This window comes from Phodopus roborovskii, unplaced genomic scaffold (genome assembly GCF_943737965.1).
Source record: "Phodopus roborovskii unplaced genomic scaffold, PHOROB, whole genome shotgun sequence".
In the NCBI taxonomy this organism is placed as follows: domain Eukaryota; kingdom Metazoa; phylum Chordata; class Mammalia; order Rodentia; family Cricetidae; genus Phodopus; species Phodopus roborovskii.
Genome location: NW_026125680.1, coordinates 1962686 through 1989942, shown reverse-complemented (window position 1 = coordinate 1989942; position 27257 = coordinate 1962686). Strand labels below are relative to the sequence as shown.

At 36.1% G+C, this 27257-nt stretch overlaps 2 protein-coding genes across 3 annotated transcripts in view; one reads left to right on the top strand and one right to left on the bottom strand.

Annotated features, from left to right (window-relative positions):
• Positions 1–27257, bottom strand: part of Klhl13 (kelch like family member 13) — a 585186-nt gene that overhangs the window by 411802 nt on the left and 146127 nt on the right. The gene's annotated exons all lie outside the window — the stretch shown is intronic.
• The window catches only part of Wdr44 (WD repeat domain 44), a 91999-nt gene that overhangs the window by 35514 nt on the left and 29228 nt on the right, over positions 1–27257 (top strand). Inside the window, exons 3-11 of the mRNA XM_051178445.1 lie at positions 3800–3874; positions 10506–11139; positions 11760–11890; positions 12880–12975; positions 15121–15257; positions 16024–16107; positions 21371–21477; positions 22962–23113; positions 24844–24982. Of these exons, the coding sequence (XP_051034402.1) occupies positions 3800–3874; positions 10506–11139; positions 11760–11890; positions 12880–12975; positions 15121–15257; positions 16024–16107; positions 21371–21477; positions 22962–23113; positions 24844–24982 (1555 nt within the window). The remainder of the gene's footprint in view (positions 1–3799; positions 3875–10505; positions 11140–11759; positions 11891–12879; positions 12976–15120; positions 15258–16023; positions 16108–21370; positions 21478–22961; positions 23114–24843; positions 24983–27257) is intronic.

The window sequence follows — 27257 nt, the reverse complement described above, 5'->3', positions numbered from 1 at the left end:
TTTTTTTTATCTATGCTCTACCATATAATGGTGCCTTTTTTCAACATGGCATGTTCATCTCCTGCTTCCTCTGCATCTAGTTGGTGACCCCACCCTCCTTCTTCCCAGTGTTCTCTCAGTCCACCTCTCCTGCCTAACCTCTTCCCACCTAGTTATTGGCCAATTGGATCTTTATAAAAACCAATGAGAACAATGTATCTTCACAGTGTACAAAAGGATTATGCCACAGCAATGGCTCATGCTTATAATCCCAGCACTAGAGATGTGGAGGCAGGAGAATAAAAAAATCTCAAAGCCATTCTTGTTTACACAGTAAGTTTGAGGCCATCTTGTTCTACGTGAGACCCTGTCTCCATCAAACAGAAAGAATGAAAAGGAAACATAAACATGGCCAAACTAAAAAGGTAGCAAAGTAATCATAAACAAAATTTAGGCTATCATTTCTCAGGAGAGATCATAAAGTAAAATAAGAATAATGTACAAGAGACTTGAAAGCTCTTTCTGATTTCTTAAACTGGATGCTTAAGAAAGATTCTATCATAATTCTTCCTTGTGTTTTATAAAAATATTTTGTACTTAATGTTTCCATAAAACATGTTTTAAAAATAATGCATTTAAATGGTTTAAATGTCCATAAAGCAAAAGATACATGGTGAGAAGAGCCTTCGCTCCTATTCCTCACCCCTACTTTCTATATCTGGAAGTGATTGCTTTTATACTTGTAGGTTTTCAAAGCCACTTGGCTCTAAGGTATTTATAGGTTATAAAAAATAGGTTTGGAGAATCTACTTTATGTCAGTAATTAAAGACTGTTCTTACTTGGCTAAAATTAAATAGCCTATGTACATATTTAGTAAATAAATATGAGATTGAATATTGTCCCTTTTTTACTTTCTGTTTCAAAGTAAGTATGGAGTCACAGAAATCTACAAATATAGTGTGAAGAAGTCCTGTGTGTCCTTCAGCCAGTTTTCCCAATGGTTATGACTTAATTATAGAACAGTATCAAAACCTGGAATTTAGCATTGGTCCAATGTGACCATATAATCCTATGTCAGTATTATATGTGTGTATGTTTGTGTAACCACCACAACCAATATGCAGAACTGTCATCATCTGCTTTGTGGTACCTTTATATTTAACATGCTCCCAACACCCCACATATCTCCAGATTTGTTCTCCATCTCTATAATTTTGTCATTTTGAAAGATAGTCTATAAATGAAAATAGCAGAAAGTATTGAGATACCACAGTGTATTTATCAGGATTGTGTTCATTTTCATTGCTTAGTATTGTACATATATATATATATGTTCTGAGGCTATTGAGTATGTTTTATATATAGGTGGTATATCTACCAATATCCTTTTTAAAGATTTATTTTGTATGTGTGCATGTCTGTGTGTGAATATACTACACAGAGGCTAGAACAGGGCATTGGAACCCGTGGAGTTTAGTGTTACGGACAGTTGTGAACCAACCAAATATGGGTGCAAATAACTCAACTCAGGTCCCGTGGAAGATCAGAAAGTACTTTTTACTACTAAGTTCTCTCCAGTTCCTCATCTACAAATTTCTTAATTGGCAGAAACAAATAAAGGTCCTGGTTTGTGATAATTTAACAGTCTCGCATTATAGATATCTATGCAAAGGGACAAAAAGTCTTGGCTTTTATAGAACAACAGACTAAATGAATATTACAAGAAGTTGAAGGAATGAAAACAAAATGCATCAGACATGAGAATACTGTTATCTTATGTAGAAGGTAGGAATAGATGCAGAATTAAAAAAAAAAAAAACACACATTTCAAAAAAGAAGCTAGAATTTGTGCTAGGGTTTGAAAATTGGGAGACTGCATGGGTAGATAGAGAATGATTGGCAAAGCATTAGGTATGGCATTTGCTGGAAGCATTGAAAACACTAGTGTGGTATGTATATACTAGAGCCTTCGAACTCTAGCCTTTAAAATCTTTGAGGCAAGACATATGGTTCACTTTGTATATATGTTCCAGCTATTCTGGCTTGTGTTTTTGGTTTTTGTTTTTTGGCTCTTTGAGACAGGATTTCTCTATGTAACAGCCCTAGCTGTCCTGGAAACTGGAACTCTCTTTTAAGATTATACTGGCCTCAAAATCAGATATCCACTTGCCTCCCAAGTGCTGGGATAAAAGGTGTGCTACCACTGCCCTGCTCTGGCTAGTGATTTGTTAAGTCTCGTGTGTTTTGTGGGTTTGTTTATTACAAGGTCTCACTTTATAGCCCAAGTGGCCTTGAATTTGAGCTTATTTCTGCCTCTGACAAATAGACAATCAAAATAACATTGAAAGGAATGGATGGGTGGATACAGTAGCCATTTAAGAGTTGTTTCTTTTTTATTTTCTCAGAAGAAAGTGAATGAAAGTCACGTTTCTTAGTTTTGTAACTTTAATCTCTATTAAATATCTCCCTTTTCATTAATAGAAAATAGGAGTCAACAGAATTAAACTTTTGTCATTTTTTATTTTTAAGATTATAATTACTATATTTCTTCCTTTCCTCCCTCCAAACCCTTCCATATATCCTTCCTGCCTACCTTCATCTTCATGACCTTTTTTTCTGAATTTCTTTTATGTATCTACTATTCATAGCTTCATATTCTATATCCCAGGCTATCCTGGAACTTACTGTGTCGTTAAGGATGACCTTGTACTGCCAACAACCCCCTAACTTGGTCTCTGAAAGGCTGAGATGACAGGTGTGAAACATTACACCTGGCTCCTAGCTTAATGTTCTTTCATAGATAAGAACAAATATTTCCTTGAATATGGATCAGTTTTGTACAAATTAATTGTGAATATGAGTTTTCTCAAACTTTTGTTTCTGGTACTGAGATAGATGGGGGCTAGAGAAATGGCATGATATTGGAGGAGTGAGAAGTTCATGAGCTGTCAAGTGTGGAGGAAGAGGTTACATCATGTCAAACCCTCATGAGCTGTGGGAGAGTTTAGATTTTTACTTAATACTTAAGATTCCATGGGAGAATCGTGATACTTTATCAGATTCTATTATAAAATAATAGTATTCCCCAAATATTGAAGAGGAATCCAAAGAAACAGAATTAAGATTGAAAATGTTTCAAGGCTATAAAATTTTTCAGTAGAATATTGACTTAATTATACTAATCAGTAGTAATCTTCAGCAAAACTTCATCATGGAATTAGTACTTATACAAATAATTTTGATACTTGTATAAGTGTCATCTTAATACTTATATATAATCCTACATGTCTTATCACTTGTCTCAAACTTATTATAGCAGACTTCCACTAATAGGCTCTGTGATGTATAAGAATTATGAATTGCTATTCCTTTATAACAGTAGTAGCATTCAAATATTACTCTAATTTTTTCACTACTTATTTTACTCTAATTTTTCTAGCAGCAGTGCAATATGCATGTCTGACTTTATAAATTCACATATATGTATGTGTATATAAATGTATACATAGGTTTATATGTATTTTTGGTGTGTTTATTGTTTTCCATCTTTGCTGAAAGTTAGGCTCAGTTTTTCACATTTAGAAGTAAAAAAATTGCTGATTTTTATTTTTTGTAAATCACAATGTCATAGTTGGCATACATACTATTGGTATCTTTTGTCTCTTTACTTTGTTTAGTAGTATTTTCTTGTTTTAGTTTTTAAACACAATCTCATGTCTTCTGTGGTTTATGAATGCTGTGTTTCCCTTTTCCACCATTTTTGATGAGACTTTTAAATGAAAGTCATCATTTGGTCTGTTTGTTTTTTCCTTTAAACAGGAAACAGAGAATAAAGCTGGCAAAGCTGAAAATGAGTCCCCTGTACAAGAACTGAGACAAGATGTATCTAAAAAGGTTGGAAAGATATAATGTCAACTTTAGTTTATAGAGGATATCAAATTTGCATGATGCATTTAAAATAGAATGTTTTCTCTATTGTTTCAGCATAGTGTTCTGTACATACTAATTGTTTTAGCAAATGTTTTTTGCATCATCAGCTTTATGGTGAAAGGCACATTGGGCTTTTTAGAAGTCATGTCATCATCTACTTGGTAGTTTATCCTTAAAACAGTTGTTTGTTTAACATGGCTATGGCATATGCCTTTTATCTCAGCACTTAGAAGGCAAGAGAATGTGATGTATATAATGAGTTCCAGGTCAGCCAGGGCTACAAAGGGAGAGTCTGTCTCAAAAGATCAAAACAATAACACCAGCAGCAAAATATGGTTGTACCTATTGGTTTACAAGTTCCTAGTCTTGAGTTTACTATTAACAGTCACACATTCTGAGCCAGGCATCGTGTTGCATACCTTTAATCCCAGCACTTGGGAGTTAGAGGCAGGCAGATATCTGAATTTGAGAACAGCCAGGTTTATATAGTGAGCTCCAGAACAGCCAGGGCTACATAGTGAGACTCTATCTTAAAACATTAATAACAGAAGTAGAATTTACAGATACTGAAAGGCTCATTGCAAAAAATTATGATATATTTAGGAAGTCCTTACACTGATAGAGTCCTTGATACCTTTATATAATCAGTGCTGTGAAGCTCCAGAAGTTAGCTCACAAGAAGAGAGACTGAATGCAAGATACATTATTTTGGGCCTTGGGCTGGGATGATGTCTCAGTGGGCAAAACACTTGCTGTTTAAACTTGGAGGACATGAATTAAAATCCCCAGAACCTATGTAAGCAAAAAGCTAGTAATGACTATGTGTGCTTGTGTTTGGGAGTGCAAGGATGGAGACAGGTTAACTCCAACAGGATATTCCTGGCCTTGTAAGCCAGGAGGCAAACCAGGTTCAGTGGCAAACCCTGTCTCAAAGGAACAAGGTAGAGAGTATGTAGGAAGACACAAGATATCCTTATCTAGCCTCTGCATGTAGTATACACATATATACAATTTAAAAACTGAGCATTGCAAAATGGGCTATTTGTGGTATCAACATAAATTCCAAAGCAAATGATTTGTATTCATTCTCTTGTGCAAAGTTTGAGTATTTTCTGGGCCATGAGGACTGTACTAGCCAGTAAGTTTCTGTAACCCAGCAAAACAGCTCATTCTCTTCCTCAGAGCTTCTCCAACAGTAGCATTCCTCACTCATTGTTGTGAAGAGAAACAGCAATTATTGTGTACACTATAGAATTTTTCTACCTACCTGGACACCAATAGAATTTCCTCCATCATAACAACTAAAGATGTCTCCATATCTGGAATGGATTTGTGGCAAATTTGCTGTCAATGGAGAATGCTATTCTACCCTTAAAAGATTTATAAATATAACAAACTGTGAATTTTAATTTTTATCATACCTTTTGCTGTAAAAGAAAAAAACCCCTATAGGGAAAAGAGGTGTTCTTGTATATAAGCATATTGAGAAGAAATACAATTGTTTTTAAAAGTAGAAAAAAAACCCTCAAAATTCTACAGTGGAACAGATTTTTTTTATATATTTTTATCACTCATTCTCAGTTCTCAACCATTTGTATATATTTATTTTCTTGCCAGTTACACTGTAGATAGAATTCTCTATTCTACATTGTATTTTTACCATGTTTATATGTCCTTCATATTTCATCATTACTGTGCTTCCTCCAAACCTTTTAAATTATATTTAGCCATTTTTATTGTTGAAAATTGTTCATTTTAACCATATTTCTCCTCTATTTCCTCCAGCCACTGAAGTTACTGGCATTCATCACCATTCCAGTTTTTAATTACCCCCCCCCTTTTAAAAAATCACTTACTTACTTACAGTTTATCCTGCCTATAGTTAATACCCAAAAGGTGATTTGTAGGAGAGTTTAAGTAGAAACTGAAAAGGTAGTGAGAAAATTCTGTGGAACATAAAGTGAGTTTTAGCACTGTAAGATTAATTAAGCATTAATTGTTAAAGACGATAGGCATATAATACTAACTACCCTGTTCGGAAGTATGTTACATTTTAGTAGAGGAATTTTATTAAACATAACCAAACGAAACATGGTGGCGCAAATTTCTAACCATAACACTTGGGTTATAGAGGCAAAAGAATCAGAAAATTTCATCTTCAGCTACATCAGGAATTTGAAGCCAGCGTGCATACAATCATATGTCAAAAAGAAAATAAGGAAAGTGTATCGCGTACTGTTTTTTCTGCCGCCGCCTGGTCTTGTCCCGCCGCTGCGCCAGCCCCAAATAATACACAGAGACTCTGTATAGATATTATACTGTTGGCCAGTTACTACTTTCTTATCGGCTAGCTCTGTCTTAAGTATTAACTCATTTCTGCTGATCTATGTATTTCTCTTACCGGGGAGCCGGCGGCATACTGCTTTCTTCAGTCTCTCCATCTTGACTCTCCTTACTACTTCCTATTTCCTCCTTGTCTCCTAGTCCCTCCTATCTTCCTTTCCTATTGGCCAACAGTGCTTTATTATTAGCCAGTATGAGAAACATACAGAATGACCTCTCCCATCATCTCCTCTTTTCTGTCTAAATAAAAAGAAGGGTTTTAACCTTAACATAGCAAAATATATTATACAACAGTTATCAAGTAAGAATCACAGTTAACAATATTTAGTCCATTAACATATAGCAAGATTTGAAGAAAATATTTCATCATCTATTCTATCTTTGTGTGCCTAAAGTCTAGGTTACTTATCTTTAATCCTAACTAATGAAAACTATAACCATTACTATCTGTCTTCAACTCCTTCAAAGACCACAGAAGGATAGTATATAAACTCTAGAAATGACAGAGACAACTCACTGCCTGGTCACCCGAAGTTCTTTTGTAATCTTCCATCTTCAGCCCATAGGCCATAGTGTGTCTAGCAGACTCTTCAGCAACGCAGGAAACTTTAAACTGTCTTCTTGTATTGGCAGTTTATCAGTCACTTTTCTCTGTGTCCTGCATACTGTCTCACAGACTCTTCCATGAAGCAGGATCTCTGTAGCAATGTCCATCTTGAATCAGCAGTCACTTTTCTGTGGGTCCTGCATGTCCAGTATATACAGCATAAAGTCAAACAGTCCAGACAAGAGCAGTATCTTGTCCAAATGGCTAGTCTTGCCATATTGGAAGCAAACTTCATAATGCATTTCTTCGATGTCCATCTTCCTTTCTGGTGCAGGGGGTATTGCCAAGAGCAATTATGTCTCACTGTCACGAAAACCCTAAACCACTTTAAATGCCATATTCTGTAGGTCTTTGAAAGGTTTGAAGAATGTCTATTTATCTCAAATATATCTCTGTGTATCTTGAAAACCTAACTAACTTAACTCTAAGTTTTGACTATCATAGGTAATTATCTATAATCTGCAGTACATTATACATTACATTTCTAAATGAGCTATATAAACAATACATAAACAAGAAGAGAAATATACACATACAACATTGACCTTAAATTGTATCAATAAATGAAAATCCATTCCAATACAAAGTATCCATATCTATAAAACCCTTCTTTTTATTTAGACAGAAAAGAGGAGATGATGGGAGAGGTCATTCTGTATGTTTCTCATACTGGCTAATAATAAAGCACTGTTGGCCAATATGAGAAACATACAGAATGACCTCTCCCATCAGGAAAGTGCATGAAAATAGATGTCATAAATGTTTTACTAAGTTTACAAAATATAAAAACCCAAGGAGAAACAGTCTCTTATTTGAGAGTAGGAATGGAGATAACTTTATGGGGAAAGTATCATGTTACCTGATTTGTGATGAATAGATAAAATTTTGGCAGAGATATAAGAGGAAGGACATTACCAGTGACTTGGAGATGGGAAAGGTGCAGAGTGATTGAGGAGGAGTCTAATAAGTCCAAGGTTCATTTTATAATCACTAAGAAAGCAGCACACTTTGTAAAAAGTACAACAGCATCATTTCTTTGTTGCTTTTAGTTCTGTGTTTTTTCCCCTTTTCTTTGCTTCCAAATCCATAAGAAATTGACAGCACCATAAATAGGTATGAAAGGCATCCATCATCAACAGACTGAAAAAATGTGTGTTGCTCTCTAGGAACTGACGGTCTGGTGTGAATAAAGTGAATATACAGAGAGAACCTGTTTCGTCTGTTATTTGTGTTGTAATGAATGATAAAGTCTGAGAAGACTGAGACTACATGTACAGACTAGGGAAGACATCATTTTCAATTTCATTTTGAACCCTTATTTTTTTTACTTAAAATTTATTTTCATTTTACATACCAACCTCAGTTCCTCCTCTCTCCCCTTCTCCCAACCCCCTGCCTCCCACCCTTCTCACCCCCATCCACTCCTCAGGGGGTAAGGCCTTCCTTGTTGACCCCTTACTTTTAAAGCATGAACCTTTTTGTTACTCACAGTGATCATGTCAAACCTTTATAATAACCTTTCTCTTACTGTGGCCACTCAGCATCCCTTGTTTTCTTCTGCACATAGACATAGGAGGCTGAGAAGCCTGAACCCCGCCCCCTTTTCCATTATTTTTCCCTTTTTGCAAACTTATTTTCATCTTTTACTTCTATTTCCTGTCATCTGTTGCTGGGAATTAAATATTCTTTTTTTTTAACCTATTCAAAATATTGTGTGGAAGATTACCTGGATTTCAAGTTCGGGCTTTTTTGTTTACTAACTATGGGGCATTTGGGCAAATTTCCTAATGCTTTTACCTCAGATTCACCTTCTGAAAGCAAGATAATCCAGCTATCCACTGAGACCATCACAGGATGATGTATACTGGATGTGGTACACAGTAGGCTTTCTTCCCAGAACTTTAGAACTATATCTGTTTTCTTTCTCTCTGTGGCTAACTTCCCTTCAGCTTAATGCTGGGTCACTTTTTTGAAGTTTTGCTTTTTTTTTTCTATTTACATCCAACCCCTTCTCCTACCCTTGGTGCTAACGATCAAACCCAGGTCCTAGTAAATGTTAAGCAACTACCAGACTTTTAAAAATTATACTGTATCCTATATGTGTACTCTATGTCTTCACATTTTAGTTGGTTTTTTTAAGTTCTTTGAAAATTGCATACATGTTTTGAAAATATTCACCCTTTCCCCAGCTCCTCCCAAATCCACCCTCTTCCCTTCCCATCAAACTTGTGTCCTTTAAAGAAAACCACCAAATCCTATTTGTGTTGTTCATATATTCTTGGATGTGTGGTCTTCTACTGGAACATGGTCAACTTACCAGGGGCCACACTCTTGAGAAAACTCACCTTCCCTCTTCACACATCTGTCAGTTGCCAGAAGCTTCTCGTCTAGGGGTGGAGCTTTGTGCCCACAACCTCTCTTCATGTTAGGATTTGTTCTAACTTGAGCTTGTACTGGTCTTATATGCATACATTGTTCATACTTGAGTTGTCCTGCTACTGTATCCTGAAGTCAGTTTCCTTGTAGTCATTTACTGCCTCTGACTTTTACACTCTTTCTACTTCCTCTTTCACAATGATCCCTTTTATTCATTTTCATACCCATTGTCATCTGACTTATCACTGAAGTCACCAATGCTGATTAAATGCCAAACATGATAAACATTGTGGACCTTAGTTAATATTATATGTGGAAAAATGAGGTAATTTTTATCACTAAAATTTTTAAGACAAAGATAAACTATTGCTTGTAATATTCTGTGAAATAAAAGGCAAATCTCACAGAACAGCAATAACAGCCAGTTCTGCTAGTATGGAATTATAAAATGCTGAGCAGGGCAGGTCTGTGACACATTCTATTAACTTACTGGATCTGGATAATTAAGAAAGCAGAATCCAGGCTTGGTATGGTAGAAGGATGAATAAATCAGGGAAGATATATTTTCTTCTAAATATTACTTGAAGACATAGACCACCTCTGTGTATTTTCCCCTTCGATGTAAGAAATATGGGGAGAAGGAGCGATGTGGGCTAGATTTCTGAGCTCTATTCATAGACCTGCCCTCAGTCTAAGGAATGAAGCTTTATAATTGATCCACATGTATTCATTGCCTTGCATCTGCTGACTTTTCTGATGTAGCCTTGAGTTCAGATTGAAACAAGTTAAATTCTAATCCTGGGTGGATTTTGTTCTCATTTTTTTGTTAACAAGAGACAGCAGGGAGTTATTGCAGCTAGTTTGGCAGAACTATGTAAACAAACTCTTGACACTTGGAGCCTTCATGAGAAGACATATGCCTTCATCTTACAGGGTTCATTGAACTTTTATGACTATATAATAACACAGGTGCCCTATTACAATGTGTAAGCGTATAGATTCTGGAAGCAAATTTCCCGGGCTTATGCCACTTTTTATCACTCACTAACTTGAAAACATTGGACAAATCACTTGATCCATGTATGCTTTAGTTCCTTCATTTGTAAAATGTTGACAAAAGGGGCAAAACTTCATATTTTGTGGTAAAGATTAAAATCACTAAAGTGTTACAGACATTGCCTGTCATATATTGAATTAGTTTTTACTTTGTTATTGTAAACCGCTTCATTATTCTTAAAACTGCATTTTTTTTTTTTTACCTTTCATTAGATAATTGAAAGTATTATTGAGGAAAGTCAGAAAGTACTACAATTAGAAGATGACTCTTTGGATTCCAAAGGAAAAGAACTCTCTGATCAGGCTATTGCCAGTACTTCTATGGCTGGCACAGACTTTAGTAACGTAACTGGACTATTATCCATAGAGCAGGAACTACAAGATTCTGAACAGGCAGACAGCCCTAATGTATTTGAAGAAACTGAATTAGAAACGCAAAAATGTTTGCCTTCTGATGATACCTGTGAGAAGACAGTGGAGGAAACTGCTGATTTAACTGAAGTAAGTTCAGCAGAGCAGCTTGATTTTTCTGAGCTAGAAGTCGAAATGTTGAGCAAGAAAGCAATGGAAGTCAAAGAAAGTGATGCTCTAGATCCTGCATCCTCAGACTCTTTGTCTACTAAAGATTGTGCTGCTGCTGAAGAAGTGGCTCCCGCCAAACCCCCAAGGCACCTTACTCCAGAACCTGACATAGTAGCCAGTACAAAGAAGCCTGTTCCTGCACGCCCACCACCACCAACTAATTTCCCACCTCCTAGACCCCCACCTCCAGCCCGACCTGCACCACCACCAAGAAAAAAGAAAAGTGAACTGGAGTTGGATGCATTTAAAACACCTGATCTGGATGGCAAGTATTAATTGAGAAATGTTTTGGTTGGGAAATATGAGAGTTGAAACTTTTAACTTTTCTGCTTTGGATTGGGGAGAGGTAAGATAGGGTCCTTTTATGTCATCCAGGCTACCATGGACCTGGAACAGAGGCATTTGTTGATTCTCAACTAATTTTCTGCTTTTGTTTCAGTTTGTGCTAAAGAAAATCCACTATGATAGCTAGGATATATAAGTTACTTCTTGAGTAAGTAGACAAAAGGTATTATACTGGTCATAAGTTAAAATAATTTTACTTCAGACTTTCCCATTTCTTACCCTCTAAGAATTGGTGTGGCAGTGCTAGAAAGAAAATGGAAGTGGAAGACTTAAAAAAGTCTAAATGTGAATCCTAGATCTCTGAATGTATAAACTGTGGAGTCTTGAAGTTAAATGATTCATTTGAACCAATGTTTTTAAATAAAGAAAACAAGAATAATAAATGCCATTGTTCTCACAGGCTTGTCACAAGAATTAAATTAAGGTCAATCACTTCCATATTATTTTTGTGTATGTATATATAAAATTGTTGGTATTCTTGTTGTTATTAATATTTTTATCATCACTGATATAACTATTCTTCTTTTTATTTTCATGCAGTACCCAAAGACAATATTCCATCTGATTCTCTCCTTGCTACAAATGTGGCTTCAGAGAGTACAGTTAGAGATTCCCAGCCTTCTCTTGATTTGGCAAGTGCTACAAGTGGAGATAAAATAGTTACTGCCCAGGTTGGTGAATTACTATTATATTTGATATAGGCTAATTAAAACCTTTATACAACTAGCTGACTTAATTATTGAAGTCCTTTTTCTTCTCTAGGCCAAATATTTCTTTGTCCCCCATGCCTGACCACCTCACTTCCCTCTTTCTAGTTTGGCTACTAACTAGTGAGATTAGCTAGCTATTTAGCATCTGATTCTTAAGATGCCCCAGAGGGAAAAGTATCTGCTTTGAAGGTTTTTTGCAAGAATGAAATGTGCTAATACATGCCAAGAGTGTGGCAGATTACAGGTATTTTTAAAAACAGCTGCTTCTATTTTTAATATTACAAGTTCTTTTCCTAGACATAAACCACTTCATGTACTAGGCTGTGGGCTATTCAAAAAAAAGTGCTTAACATTTTACCACAGCAGAATTCTGGAACTTGGGGTAATGTTATATATTAACAGACCTCGAAATGTGACATTACCATCTCTATTTTTCTTTCATAAAAAGGGGAAAGGGGAGGGGGGAGACCGGCCTCCAGGTACCAGAGCAGCAGGAGAGAGGAAAGGGAGGGGGAGAGACAGACAGATTGACAGAGAGAGCTAGAGAGACAAAGAGAGAGACAGTGAGAGCGAGCATTACAATCTTGTTGTAACAGTGTAGTCTGTTTTTGTAGGATCAATATAAACAAAAGTTGTCCTAACCCTTCTTTAGCAATATCCACATATGGCCTAAATTAATTAACAGTCTTAATAGAGAATTGTTTTGGATGGGTTCAAATAAAACATTTATTTGTTTATGATACTATTAAGGCACAATTTCATGGCCTTTGGTAGCTTTGGTGTCTATCAACATACAGATAATAATAAAGAATTAAAATGGAATCATTAATGTAAATTTTCAGTAAACTCTATTTTGATTTGTGGAATTTTGTAGAAGTGAGAGTTGTCATGAATAATTAAAATGTATAGAAATTGATTCAGTCTGTCTGTTTATGCAATTACAATTTTAGGATAATGGAAAAGATCCTGATGTGCAGACAGTAGCAGGTGAAGTGATGGGCCCTCAGAGACCTAGATCCAACTCTGGGAGAGAGCTCACTGATGAGGTAGAATTTAATTTTTTTGTTCTTAAAAACATAAAATGTAAAAAACATAATGGGAAATGAGAGAGTTCTAGAGATGGATTGTGGTGTTGGTTGCATAACACTATAAGTATATATATGACCATGAACTACACTTTAAAATGGTTAATACACTATTGTTTCATGTTACCTATAACTTAACATTTTTAATTGATACCTCACATTTATACATATTTAGGGGTTGTAACATCACAGTTTGATAGATTGATACAGTATGTAATTAATGACTAAATCCAGGAAATCAGCATTTCCACCTTTTTGAACATTATTTCAATGCCGGGAACACTGAACACATTTAGTTATTTTGACATATACTGAAGTACATTTAGGACACAATCATTAAGAATATCTTAGGTTTGGGATTTGGGATTTGATTTATATATTGAAGTTTGAATCTCTGGTGGAAACTTGCCATTTCACAAACATACGAAGTGAAATACTTTTATGAAAAGCAGAATCCAGGATGGGCTGATGATAAAGTAGGCCTAAAATTCCCAGGATCACAAGTTTGGGATCTACTTGGGCTACAGAGTAAGTTCAGGGTCAGCCGTGTAACTTTTTGAGACATTAAAACAGAAAGGAAAAGGCAAAAATGTGGGGCTGTAACTCAGTTGTATATTTGTTAGTATTCATAGTCATAGATTCCACATCACATTCACAGACAGCACAAAAAGCAGGATCTGGTTTCTAAAAGGTGAGCTTTAAAATAAACCTAGTATTTCAGAGACGTGTGTGTGTGTGTGTGTGTGTGTGTGTGTGTGTGTGTGTGTGTGTGTGTGTGTGTGTGTGTTTACGAGTACATGCATGCCACAATACCTATGTGGAGGTCAAAAGACGATTTGTAAGACTTAGACCTCCCATTCCATTATGTAAGTCCTGGGAATTGAACTCAGACCATTTGAGTTGGCTTTGAATACAAGTGCTGTTGTCTGCTGAGCCTTTTCCCTAAACCTATAAGGGTTTCTTACCTTTAAACTTTAGAATGAGGGGCTGGAGAGATTGTGCAGCAGTTGAGAGCAATGGTTGCTCTTCTAAAGTACCCAGGTTTGATTCCAGAATCCACATAGTGGCTTACAGCTGTCTGTAATTCTATCTAGTTCCAGAGGATCTCATGCCCTTTTCTGGCATCTATGGGAATTACGTATATGTGGTGCATAGACATATATGCAGGCAAAACCCATACACATAAAATAAATATTCAGATGTATTTATTGGCCAATTTATTCAGAAGAAAGATAAAACAAAGTAGGCTGGTTTAATTTTGTTTCATTTTTTATGAAGCCAGACATGGTGGTACACAATAATAATTTTCAGTACTTTGGAAGTAGCAGATCATTTGTTTGAGGTCATCCTGACCAACATAGCTAGACCCTTTTCTAATATGTTAAAATAAAATAATATATTTTCCTAAATTATACTTTGGAAAACAGTTTAATATTTTCTCAAAATATTAATCAGTGTTACCATGACCGAACAGTTCCATTCCTATTTTTATACTAAATAAAAATGGGAACATATCCACATAAAAATGTACACAGATATTCACAGCATCATTGTTCATAATTACCAAAAGAAATAGAAGCAGTCCAAACATATATTATTAATGGATAAATCCTTAAATAAAATGTATTATGTCCTTGAAGCAACTAAAAGAAATACAGTATTGGTATTTGGATAAACCTTAAAAATAGCAAGCTAAATGAAAGAATCCAAATACAGTGTGTGTGTGTATTATACATATATTTTTGATTGACTTTATAAAATGTCCCAAAAAGGCAAATGAGACAGGGAGTACATTAACAATTACCTGAGACTAATAAAAAAATTAAATGTGATTGACAGCTAATATACAAGTGATTTCCTGTTTGAGTAATCAAATATTATAATTTAATGATAAAGAACTGTAAATATTTTATTAGCCATTGAATTGCATGTTTAAGGGCTGGAGAGATGACTTAGCCATTAAGAATACTATTGCTCTTCCAGAGGACTACAACTCACAACTACCTGTGACTACACACACACATACACAATTATGTACATATATGCATGTAATTAAAATTTTAAAATTAAGTTGCAAGCCATCTTGATGTTATATTGTACATCCAGGAAATTTTAGCCAGTGTAATGATTAAGAACCTGGATACTGGAGAAGAAATACCTCTAAGTCTTGCTGAAGAGAAGTTGCCAACAGGTATTAATCCTCTCACTCTACACATCATGAGAAGGACAAAGGAGTATGTAAGGTATGACTTAATGTTATTTAACATTTCAGCATTTCAGTGTGATGATTATTATTTAGCTTTCTGAACTACAACTGTCCCTATTTAGTTAAACTCACTCTATTTTCATCTAAAAGTAAAATTAGCTCAAGTATGTAATCTTTACCTTTGATCTCTGTTATAGTCATATTTCGTAGTAACTTGTGTAGAATATTCTAACTCTTAAATCTCATAGTATTTAGTTTCTTGTCATTTAAAATGGTGGAGACAGAAGAATCAGAACATTAAGACTAAAAATTCGTGTAAGCCATGTGTGAGGAGCACTTAGTCTTCTAAAACTTTGCTTTCTAAGTCTTTATGCTATGTATTGTAATGAGAAAATTGCTTTAGAGCAAATCAATTGATTTTTGTTATGAGATGTAATGAGGGCCTTAAGGAATAAGTTCTAAAATGGCAAGAATTTTTATTAAATTTAATGTTATACCTGTTGTGCCAAGGAAAAGCTTTTTCCAGGTTACTTTATTATTCATATACACAACGTTGTTATAAGTAGGGTGTTATAAGCTATTGAATTCCATTCATTTAAATTTAGCACATTGCATCTTGCTTTAAGATTCCAGTTTTTAATATTGGAAACCATTTAGTAATTCTCAGGCTATTCATGAATTTGAAGTTACGTAAACGTATCAAGATTGCTTTTCTTACTCTGATTAATTGCTGTATAATAAACATAAAAGACATTTTTAAGAAGAAAAATGGTTTCTTTTCAAATGACTTCCCATTCTTGTAGCAATGACGCCACACAGTCTGATGATGAAGAAAAATTACAGTCACAGCAAACAGATACTGATGGTGGAAGGCTAAAACAGAGAACGTGAGTTACTCTGCATGTTGTTTCTTCTTCCTAATAGTTTATTAGAAAAGTGAGAAAATTGCCAGGTTACTTTTTAATGAAAAATATAATACAAAATTATTCTTAGCCACTTTTTTACATTACAGTAAAGCATGTCCGATGTAGAGATTTATCTGCTAAATTCATAGTTAAACTCATTCCAACATGATACTATATCATTACTTTATATTATCACCATCCTCGTTTGTTCTGTTCCCCCCTAGTAATTGCCATTCCCACACATTGATCTACCAGAAAATTGCTAAGAATATCAATCCTTGCCATATTGCTTGGACATAACTGCTACCACTTAATTTCAGTAACTTCTTTCTCATAATTTCTTTCAAGTTGAGAGAGTTGTTTTGAAATGAAATATGTGAGTCATCCTCCAGATGTTAACAATCGTGTTATTATCTACCCCACAATATCCCCTCCCATCTATCAGTTGATTTTGAGTTTCATGATTTTGTACAGGCCATCTTTTTTCCCCCTTTTTTTATTTAAATTCAAAACACGGTTTTTTACATGTCAATCCCAGTTCCCTCACCCTCCCATCCTCCCCTATCACCCCCACCAAATCCAGCCCATCCCCTTTCTGCTCCCCAGGGAGGGTGAGGCCTTCCACGAGGAATCTGCAAAGTCTGTCATAACATTTGGGGCAGGGCCAAGGCCTGCCCCCACGTGTCTATGGGGAATGGGCTCCCAAAGTCCATTCATATACCAGGGACAAATACTGATCCATTACCATAGGCCCCATAGACTGCCCAGTCCTCTTAACTAACACCCACATTCAGAGGGACTGGGTCAGTCCTATGCTGGCTTCCCAGCTATCAGACTGGGGTGCATGAGCTTGTTCAGGTCAGCTGATTCTGTGGGTTTATCCAGCATGGTCTTGACCCCTTTGCTATCACTCCTCCCTCACATTTTCCTTATCCATTCTTTGGTGGAAGGTTTCTGTAGCCTAGTCTTGTTCTCCCTCTCTGTAACTGGATTCCAGGAATTCATCTAGTATTTAGCTGTGGGTGTCTGCTTCTGCTGCTTCCATCAGCTACTGGATGAGGGCTCTTGGATGGCATATAAGGTAGTCATCGATCTCATTATCGGGGAAGGGCATTTAAGGTAGCCTCTCCACTATTGCTTAGATTGTTATTTGGGGTCATCCTTAGATCTCTGGGCATTTCCCTAGTGCCAGATTTCTCCTTAAATCTATAATGGCTCCTTCTATTATGGTATCTCTTGTTCTCCTCTATTCTTTCCCTGTCTCAATCTTCCTGTTCCCTCATGCCCACCTCTCCCCTCCTCTTCTCCCTTTCTCTTTCTCCTAACTCCCTCTCCCCTCCCTCCATGCTCCCAATTTGCTCAGAAGATCTTGTCCCTGTCCTCTTCTCCAGGAGACCATGTATGTCGCTTGTAGGGTCCTCCTTATTTCCTAGCTTTTCTGGCAGTGTGAATTCATCTGACATAAAGCAAATGACCAGTATATTTTGTATCATCCTTGTATTGTTTTCCATCAGAGGTGCTAGATTCCCCTTTCTCTTCATCTTTCTAAACCCTATTTATATTTCTACATAAAGTATGTGAGATTCAAGTGTATAGCCACATAATTTTTTCTCTTTAGCACATTATCTTAATGTCGTTTTCTAATTTTAAACACAAAACATTTTATCAGCATATATTTCACCTGTTGGTCATTATATTTTCATACATGTATAGAATGTATTTTATCATGTTCACCCCTTTTACCTTTTCTTGAACCTCCCCCAACTCCTGCTGACTCTCTTGCTAACTTGTTTCCCTTCTACTTTTATGTCCTTTTTCTTTTTTCTTTCTTTCTTTTTTTTTTGTGTGTGTGTGTGTGTGTGTGTTCTGTGTGACAGAGTTTCTTTATGTAGCCCTGGCTGTCCTAGAACTCACTCAGTACACCAGGTTGGCCCCAAACTCACAGAGATACACCTGCCTCTGACTCCTCTGCATGCTGGGATTAAAGGCATGCGCCACCACCTCCTGGCTGGTTTTGTTTTGTTTGCTTTAAATTACCCAGTGAATTTAATAAGGGTTACTTATAAGAGTATGGGTAACTTATCAGTGACTACACTGAGGAAGTGTTTTTCTCTCTAGGAGCCATTAGCTGTCTATAGGTCCTGAAGGAAGGTGAGCTAAAAGCAAACACATTGTAAATAGCTAAACAATGTGATATGAAAGGTTTATGACCATGTGATTCTTCTGTTAACCCCACAAATACATAGCATATTGGTGGTCATGTGGATTGTGTCTGATTATGCATGAGTCACTAAATTGGCAATATTGCCAAGTAAAGTCCAAAGTGAATGATCCACTTAAGTCTGATTTTTTCCCTTGTGTATAATAAGGGAACTAAGACTATTTAGAAAAGATGTGCCAAGAATGTAGAAACATGTTAATACCAGATATTTGAAACTTGGCTGTCTAATAGTGACAACTGTCAGGATCCACAGAATTAAGAATTGTTTGGGAAACATAAACATCTAGGCGAGTTGTCAGACAGCATATGTCCTAAAGCTCATTTATGTTCTAATTTGGTTTTCTTATGCAAGTTCTCACTATGTGACTCTCTACACCAGCTCAGGCTGGTGTGAACTCGACAATTTCCTGCTTCTTTATCCTGAGTGTTGTGATTATAGGTATACATCACTATGCCCTGTTAAGACTAACTTTTCTAGGAGAAAAAATACTCAGGTTTATTCAGTCCTGTTCTTTATTCTTACATCATTTCTTAAACCTAGTCATCTAGTGCCTGAGCTTCTAAAGCAACAGAAAAACTGGAACCATGACATAGAAGTTAGCATGTAAGCCTGTAAGTCTATAGCTGGGCATAATGGCACACTCTTTAATCCCAGCACTTGGGAGGCAGACGCAGGCAGAATCTCTTGAGCTTGAGGCCAGCCTTGTCTATACAGCTAGTTTCAGGACAACCAAGGCTACACAGAGGAGCCCTGTCTTGAAAAAATAAAACACAAAGTCTGTATTTTAGAAAGTCACATCTATAATGACTTAAGTCTTCTTGGCTAGTACCTCTGTGAGTTCGAGGCCATCCTGGTCTACAAAGTGAGTTCTAGGACAGCCAGGACTGTTACACAGAGAAACCCTGGCTCAATAACCCCCCCCCCAAACAAAAAGGAGTAAGGGTTTGAAGCCAGGAGGTGGTGGGACACGCCTTTAATCGCAGCACTCAGAGGCAGATGGATCTATGTGAGTTTGAGGCCAGTCTTGTCAACAGAATGAGATCTAGGAGAGGCTCTAAAGCTACACAGAGAAACCCTGTCTCAAAACCAAAAAAAAAAAAAAAAAAAAAACAGTAGTCATCTTAGTTTCATTTCCTGTTGGTGTGATAAAATACCCTGATAAGAACCACTTAAGAAAAAAAAAAAGGTGTATTTGGCTCACTGCCCATAATTTCCGGAATGTTAAAGCAGCAGGAACTTGAAGCAGCTAGTCATAATACATCCACAGTGAAGACCAGAGAAGAGCAGTGAATTAATACCTGCACTTAGTGCTCAGCTCATATGCTCTACTCTTAAACAATCCAAGACCCCCTGCCCAGGAATGTCATCACCCACAGTCTTCCAGTTAATCAAGATAATCCCTTGTAGACATGTTCACATACCAGCCCAATATAGACAATTCCTTATTGAACCTCCCTTCTCAGGTGATCCTATCAAATTGGCAATTACAACTAAACATCATTGTAGTGAACCTATAGTTATCTGTAGACAGCTTATTTTGGTTTAGAAACTGGTTTTTAGAGGGATGGGGATGTAGCTCAATGGTAAAGTGCTCATCTACCATATACAAGGTCCTGGGCTCAATTCCCAGCATTATGAAAATAGGTTATCATCTCTGTTTTCTGATGATTGAACATAATAACAGAAATGTACTCTAATAATCTCACACATTATCAAGAGTCTCTATAATTTTTTCACAGTGCTAAAGAATCATAACTAGGGACCAGCACATGCTAATCAAGCACCCTACTCATAGCCTAGAATTTTTTCTTTCTCACAAAAAGAAACCGCATTATGTCTGTAGATTGTTAACTTGTGTTTTTATTTTTATAAATCAAATATGTCATGGACATCTCTTCATGTTAGCACCAAAGATAAATACATTGTAGTCTTTCTATGAACCACACGTAGAAAGTAGTTACTGTGGATACAGTAGTTACACTCATACCTTCATGGACTCTGTTTAAATGAAGGGGCAGATACTGAATATATAGTAATACACAAAAGTGGAGCTGTAAAAGCAAAGTGCTATGGAAGTCTGTACCAAAAAAAAAAAAAAAAAAAAAAAAAAACATGTTTTTGCTTAAGGAAGGCATTTTTGAGAGATTATTTGATCTGCGACCTAAAGGGCAAATAGAAATTGTAATCAGTGCTAGAGTGTTTGAGTCAGAAGTAATGACATGTGGAAAGGCCATGGGGTGGATAAGAGCTTGGTAATTCAAAGAACGGGTTTGTTTTATTACCAACACTTATTAACACTTATTTATTCATTCTGCTGTTGATAGACATTTATAATATCTTTTTAATTGAAAAGAGAATAATCAAATCATGTTTATAGAAGCTTTGATACTTGTGTAGCTTTGTATTTGAATACACAGGTGAAAAAGAAAACACAATAGGTCTTTCTAGACTTCCCAGACATTCTATTTTGTAGATAAATCACGTTTTCAAATGTGTTCTTAGGGACAAGCCTCTAAAGCCGTTTTTTTCAAAATTATTTAACTGCATATTTATGGCTTCACCACAAACTCTCCAAATCAGATTATCTAGGGATGGGGCCATAAATCTGCTTAAACATGCCCTCCCCAGCCCCCATTGCCAGTCAATTATTATTCTCACTTGAAAGGTATGTTAGAAATTATATTCATATAAATTTTCTTTGAAGGATATTGACTTGATATGTTCATTTAATAAAACAAATAATCTGGTGGGGCTGAAGAGATGGCTCAGTGGTTAAGAGCACTGGCTGCCCTTCCAGAGACTCTGGTTTTAATTCTCAGCACCCATATGGCAGCTCACAAGTATCTGTAACTCATACAAATACATCTGCAGGCAAAACACTAATGTACACAAAATAAATAAAAAGAAAAGGAACTGAAAACTTGCATACCTACTATTAATGTTTTAAGAATCTTGTTAAGTTTGACTGTGGATAGTTCACCTTGTACAATTGTGCCAGTACATTTTTATATCTTTTTCTTCAGGACTCAACTAAAGAAATTCCTTGGAAAATCAGTAAAGAGAGCAAAGCATCTTGCTGAGGAATATGGTGAACGTGCTATAAATAAGGTTAAAAGTGTAAGAGATGAAGGTCAGTAAAATGAGGACATTTCAAATGAGTAGTCCATTAATATATATTTTCTAAAGTTAACTAGTCACATACAAGAAGCACTCTATATCAATGAATATAAAAAGTATAAACTTTTATAGCCAATATCTTAGTATTTTAATAAATCGCAAGTGTCTCACTTATTTTTATGAGTATGAAGAAAGATAAATGTATACTTTTAAATATGAATTGGTTCAGTGTTTTGTGATTATAACAGCCTTGAAGGATTTACTGTACAATGATTAGGTGTAATTGCTTTTGTCTCTTTGGCTTTTAAATTTTTTAAGGGACTGGAGAAATGGCTTAGTGGTAAAGAACACTGGCTAGCTCTTCCAGAGAATCCATGTATAATCTTCCAGTACTCTCATAGCAGACTAGAGCTATCTGTAGCTCTAGTTTCAAGGGATCTGAAACCGCCTTCTAGCTTCCATGGGTACCAGGCACACACATAGTACACAGACATTCATGGAAGCAAAATATTCATACCCATAAAAATAGACTTTTAAAACTTTTTTTTCAATTGGGTAAACTTGGGACTAGGGAATTATTTCACTGGGTAAAAGCGCTTTCCATGCTAGCTGGATGGGGTTCCTTGGAACGTAGGTAAAAATCTAGATGCTATAGTGTACATCTGTAATGCTAACATTTCTATGATGATATAGAAGATAAAGGAGAATTACCCTCAAGTTCACAGGCCAGCTAGTCTGTAGCATATAGCACAGCAGCAGAAAAAAGCAAGAGACCCTGCTCCAAAGAAGGTGTAAAGCTAGAACCACTTCCTAAAAAATGTCCTCTGATCTCTACTCTTGCATGTGCATTCACCCACCCACTTACATTCATGTGTATACACACACACACACACACACACACACACACACACACACACGCGCCTATCTAGGGGCTGGCAAGATGGCTCAGTGGGTAGAGGAGCTTGCTGCCACATCCAACAACCAGAGTTCACTCCCTATAACCTATGTGGTAGAAGGACAGACTGACTCCATATGTGTCTCATGGCATGCACATGTATGCACAACAAGTAACATCAAAATAATTTTCTTAATTTGCAGAGATCATAATCAACTGTGCCTTTGTCATTACTGTACTCTTTTGTTTCTATTAATAAAATAAGTGCATTTAGAACTCACACACTACCAGGTACTCTTCTAAGAATTACCTAAATTTTAATTAATTTAATCTCATAACTCAATGAAATGAGTATTATCACTATCCTCAATTTATAGGCGAGAAAACTGAAAAGTGTAAAAAGATTGAGTAACTTCTCTGTGGTCATGCAGATTTAAAATAGCAGCTGGATTTAAATGTAACCAGTCTAGCATTATATTAAATATTAATAGACAAATTCTGCTTCTCTGTTTACTAAAAGTATACTTGATCAATTTATTTGAAAATATGATTGTAGTTAGGTATATATTAACGAGTAATGAATTTTGTTGTTTTGTCTACAGTGTTTCATACTGATCAAGATGACCCTTCATCAAGTGATGATGAAGGAATGCCATATACAAGACCAGTTAAATTCAAGGCAGCACACGGTTTTAAAGGACCTTATGATTTTGATCAGATCAAAGTGGTGCAAGATCTTAGCGGTGAACATATGGTAAGCGACCATTTGATTATTCATGACTGTAAAGTATTTTCTGAGGCTTCTATTTAAACTTTTCTTTGCCACTGTATGTACTTTTGCTAAGCAAACTCAAGAACAATAAATTTATATTAATATATTTAAAAGAATAAGATAATACCAAGTTTGTCTCTGAATTACTGTTTAAGGAATAACATTTTAGGCTGAGTGTAGTCTCTTGGGCCTATAATCCAAGCGCACAGAAGGTGGAGGCAGGAGAAGGTGAGATCGAGGCCAGCCTGTGCTTCATACGGCACCCCAATCTCAAAATAAAAGCAAGGTTTTATATAAATGAGCTCTGGGCTGTATTACTGAGAAAACTATGCAGTGAGACCTATCTTACAGAACTTAAATTAGAAAATAGTCTGTCACTTGTAAAAATATTTTAAATATTCTCAACCACAATTTAAACAAATATTTCAGACAAGATAGAGAGAGGTAGAGGTTTATATTCTTTCAGGTTTCAAAAGTACCACATTGGGGATATGGCTTGGTTGTAGAGTGTTTTCCTTCATTTATGTGACACTCTGCTCTGATCCATCACACTGCAAAGAAAAGAAAATCAAGCCTACCAATGTGAGACAGAAGTACTCAGATTGTGTTGCAGATAGTTTCTACAAATCCAGGAACATAAATAAGATAGTAGTCAAACTCAAACCTAAGTAAACTGTGCTGTGCCCTTGATCAGGAATCAAATAAAGCTTGCGTGTTGCTGTAACTACAAAGCAACTATGAGCTGCAGATAGTGGCCACATTGAAATTTAAATTTTTGTGCAAATAAACCATGCAACAATGTTTTAATTTTGGAACTTACTGAATTTTCTTATACTATATTGAGACCGCCTTTATTGCCTACTTAAGTAAAAAGCCCATTATATTGGAATCCAAATGATTTTTTTTTACTATATTTGACTTTTATAGAAATGAATGCTATTTAAGTAAATTAACTATTGCTTCTAACTTAATCTTTCTTCCTTGAGAATCTATAGGTAGATGGTCTTTTTAATACACCTAAGTCTGTGTTATAATCTTATTTGTTGGAAGAGGATTTGGCCCTTCCTACTAAAGACTCCTATTCTTTAACACTTTTCTGAAAATATACTAGTCCAATGTTTTCAGTTTCTATAGAGTGTAGTCATGTCCTGTAAAGAGAAAAGCAGAATAAGACCAAACTATTTAAGTACTTTGAAGTGTCTACTGTGGGCACCACAGCTAAAGTAGGTTAGGCCTTATTCTTTTTAGGCCTAGTAGTGTTTGTTAGTGACATATAAGGGCTTTCTGTTCCCCCTTCATGTTCAATTAAGGGACTGAAGTTTCGAAGCTATGGCTTGTGCTTTTCTGGATAACATTTCTAGCCACTTAGGGATTCTCACAAGTGGCACCTGAGGCTACCCTCTGATCTCTATACACATGCCCCACACAGAAGCATGCATAAGTGTAACCAAAAAAAAAAAAAGTCCCTCCTTTTAATTACTATGTGAACATAGTTTGGGGTGTTTCATTTGTTAGGTTAAACTATGGGAACTGATAACCATCCTAACAGACCTTTCTTCTGAAAGCTTCCCTTTGTGCTACTGTATAGCTCCATTGTACCTAGTAAAGTAGGCATTATCTTACTAAGTATGATGTGGCAGAACTGTAAAGGTTGGGTTAAAGGAATGGTCTTTTAAGCTTGTAAAGTCATTTTGAACCTTCTGTTTTCATAGGGAGCTGTTTGGACCATGAAATTTTCTCACTGCGGCCGATTACTTGCCTCAGCTGGACAAGACAATATAGTGAGGATATGGGCTTTAAAAAATGCTTTTGACTATTTCAACAATATGCGAATGAAATACAATACTGAAGGTATTATTCATTTCATTAAATATCTAAATAAATCTGGAATTTTTGCATTTTAGGTGCATTACATGTTGAGCATCCTCAGTTCACAAATTCAAAATGCTTTGTAATCTGAAACTCATTAAATGTTGGGAAAATGCCCAAAGTTTTCTAATTTTAGAAAATTTTATGTCTTATTCTTTTCACATTAGGTATGCTAAATTTATAAAGACCATGCAATTATTTAAAAATCCACCAAGCTCCAAAATCTAATACAGAATATCCACCTGTATTTCTCTCTGAATTTTTTTTTGTAGTAATCACTACTTATCATAATAGCCAGCATTTACATGGTAGGGTGTTATGTACCTATAATAATCTTGACTCATTGAAGGGCTGAGGCAAGAAGGTCAAGAATTCAAGGCTAATCTGGCTTATGTAGCAAAAGTGTTTTAAAACTAAATAAAAATGACATAAATAGTAATATGAAAAAATCTCTAGACCTAATGAAAAGAATACCACAAATCTTTTGACGTATACCTTTTCAAGTATAATATATAACCACTTAGATCTTACTTCGTTTCCCCTGGCAACCTTCAGTTCTATCGTAAATTAAAATGAAATATTAAACTGGAATGAAATGAATTAAACTGGAAAAAATACTGAATTAAACTGGAACAATAATGAAAATACTATGTATACTCACTAAGTAAAGAAAGGTTAAGAAAATAGCCATGAAAATTAAATTAGGTTTGTGAATATATGAAATAAATGCATATATGTAAAACAGTCAACTGACAAAAAGACCAACTGTTACAAGCAGTTTTCTCACCAGCCTGGTCCCAGAGTCACATCGGTCCCAAATAACACACAGAGATACTGTATTTGATAGAAAGCTGTTAGACTGTTACTAGCGTTTCTTATTGGCTATATCTGTCTTAAATATTAGCCCATTTCTATTAATCTAAGTGTTTCCACATGGTCTTATCTTACTGGAAAAAGGGTCTGGAACTCTTACTCCTCTTGGTCCTACATTTCCACTCCTCTCTACTACATCTCCCAGAATCCTCCTTGTCTCTTAGTCCTGCCTATCTTGCCTTCCTATTTGCCAACGGTGTTTTATTCATTAACCAATAAGAGAAACATATTTACAGAATGGCAATCTCCCATTAACCAACCTCAGCATACTATGAGTATATGGTAAACACTGACTATACCTAAACAAAATAGTCTTGTTATGTGATGTTTTAAGAAAGTATGAAGAATTTAATTAAGTAGGGACTCTAATTTTATGGTTAATGTTCTTATAATTTTCAATGTAACAAACTTTATCCACAAATCATCCTCTTCCTAATCATTGAAAATAAGAAGTAAAGAAATGGGAGAAAAGGAATAGAGTTAACCACTGGTAAGGATATAGAGTACAACTGAAGCACCAATTTAATGAACACAGAAGTTTCCAATTTTTTCAACTAGATAGTTAGACCCTATGTTTTGTTTTGTTTGGGGATTTCTTTCTTTCTTTCTTTTTTGTTTTGTTTTGTTTTGCATCATTCTGAATTTTTTTCCTCCTTTTTTTATTTAATTTATTATTTTACATGTCGATCCCAGTTCTCTCTCCCTCCCTCTCTCTCTCCCTCCCTTCCTCCTTTCCTCCCTTTTACCCTCTCTGCCCTCTCACATGCACCCTAACCACCCTCCCCTCCCATCCCCCGACCACAATTCCATCTGTAGGGGAATGCCATCCAGTTGGGGTCATGTAGATTTGACAGGTCATGTGAAGTAGGGACTAGGGCTTCTTTCCTGTCTCTAGATTAAGGCAGTTATCCCTCCATGGGGGATGTGTTCGCCAGGTCCTTTTGTGCACCAGGGATACATCCTGGCTCCATTGTCTGAGGTCCCTTAGACTGCTCAGTCCTTCTGGCTGAGACCCATATTCAGGGGGGCCTGAGTCAGTCCCATGCTGGCTTCCCAGCTATCAGTCTGGAGGCTCGTTAGCTCCTCCTTGTTCAGGTAAGCTGTCTCTATGAGTTTCTGCAGCCTGGCCTTGTCCTCTCCATCTGCATCTGGGTTCTAGTTCGACTCAGTGTTTATTTATGGGTATTTTCTCCTGTTTCCAACAGGTATTGGATGAGGGCTCCATGGATAAGTTAGTTGTTGATCTCACTCTCCAGGAAGGCCACGGATGCTCAAATTGTTAGTTGGCAGCAGTCTTGTAGGTCTCTAGACCTTTCTTTGAGTTCAATTTTATCTTCAAACCAATATTGGCTCCCTCTTTTATGTTCTCTCTCTCTCTCTCTCT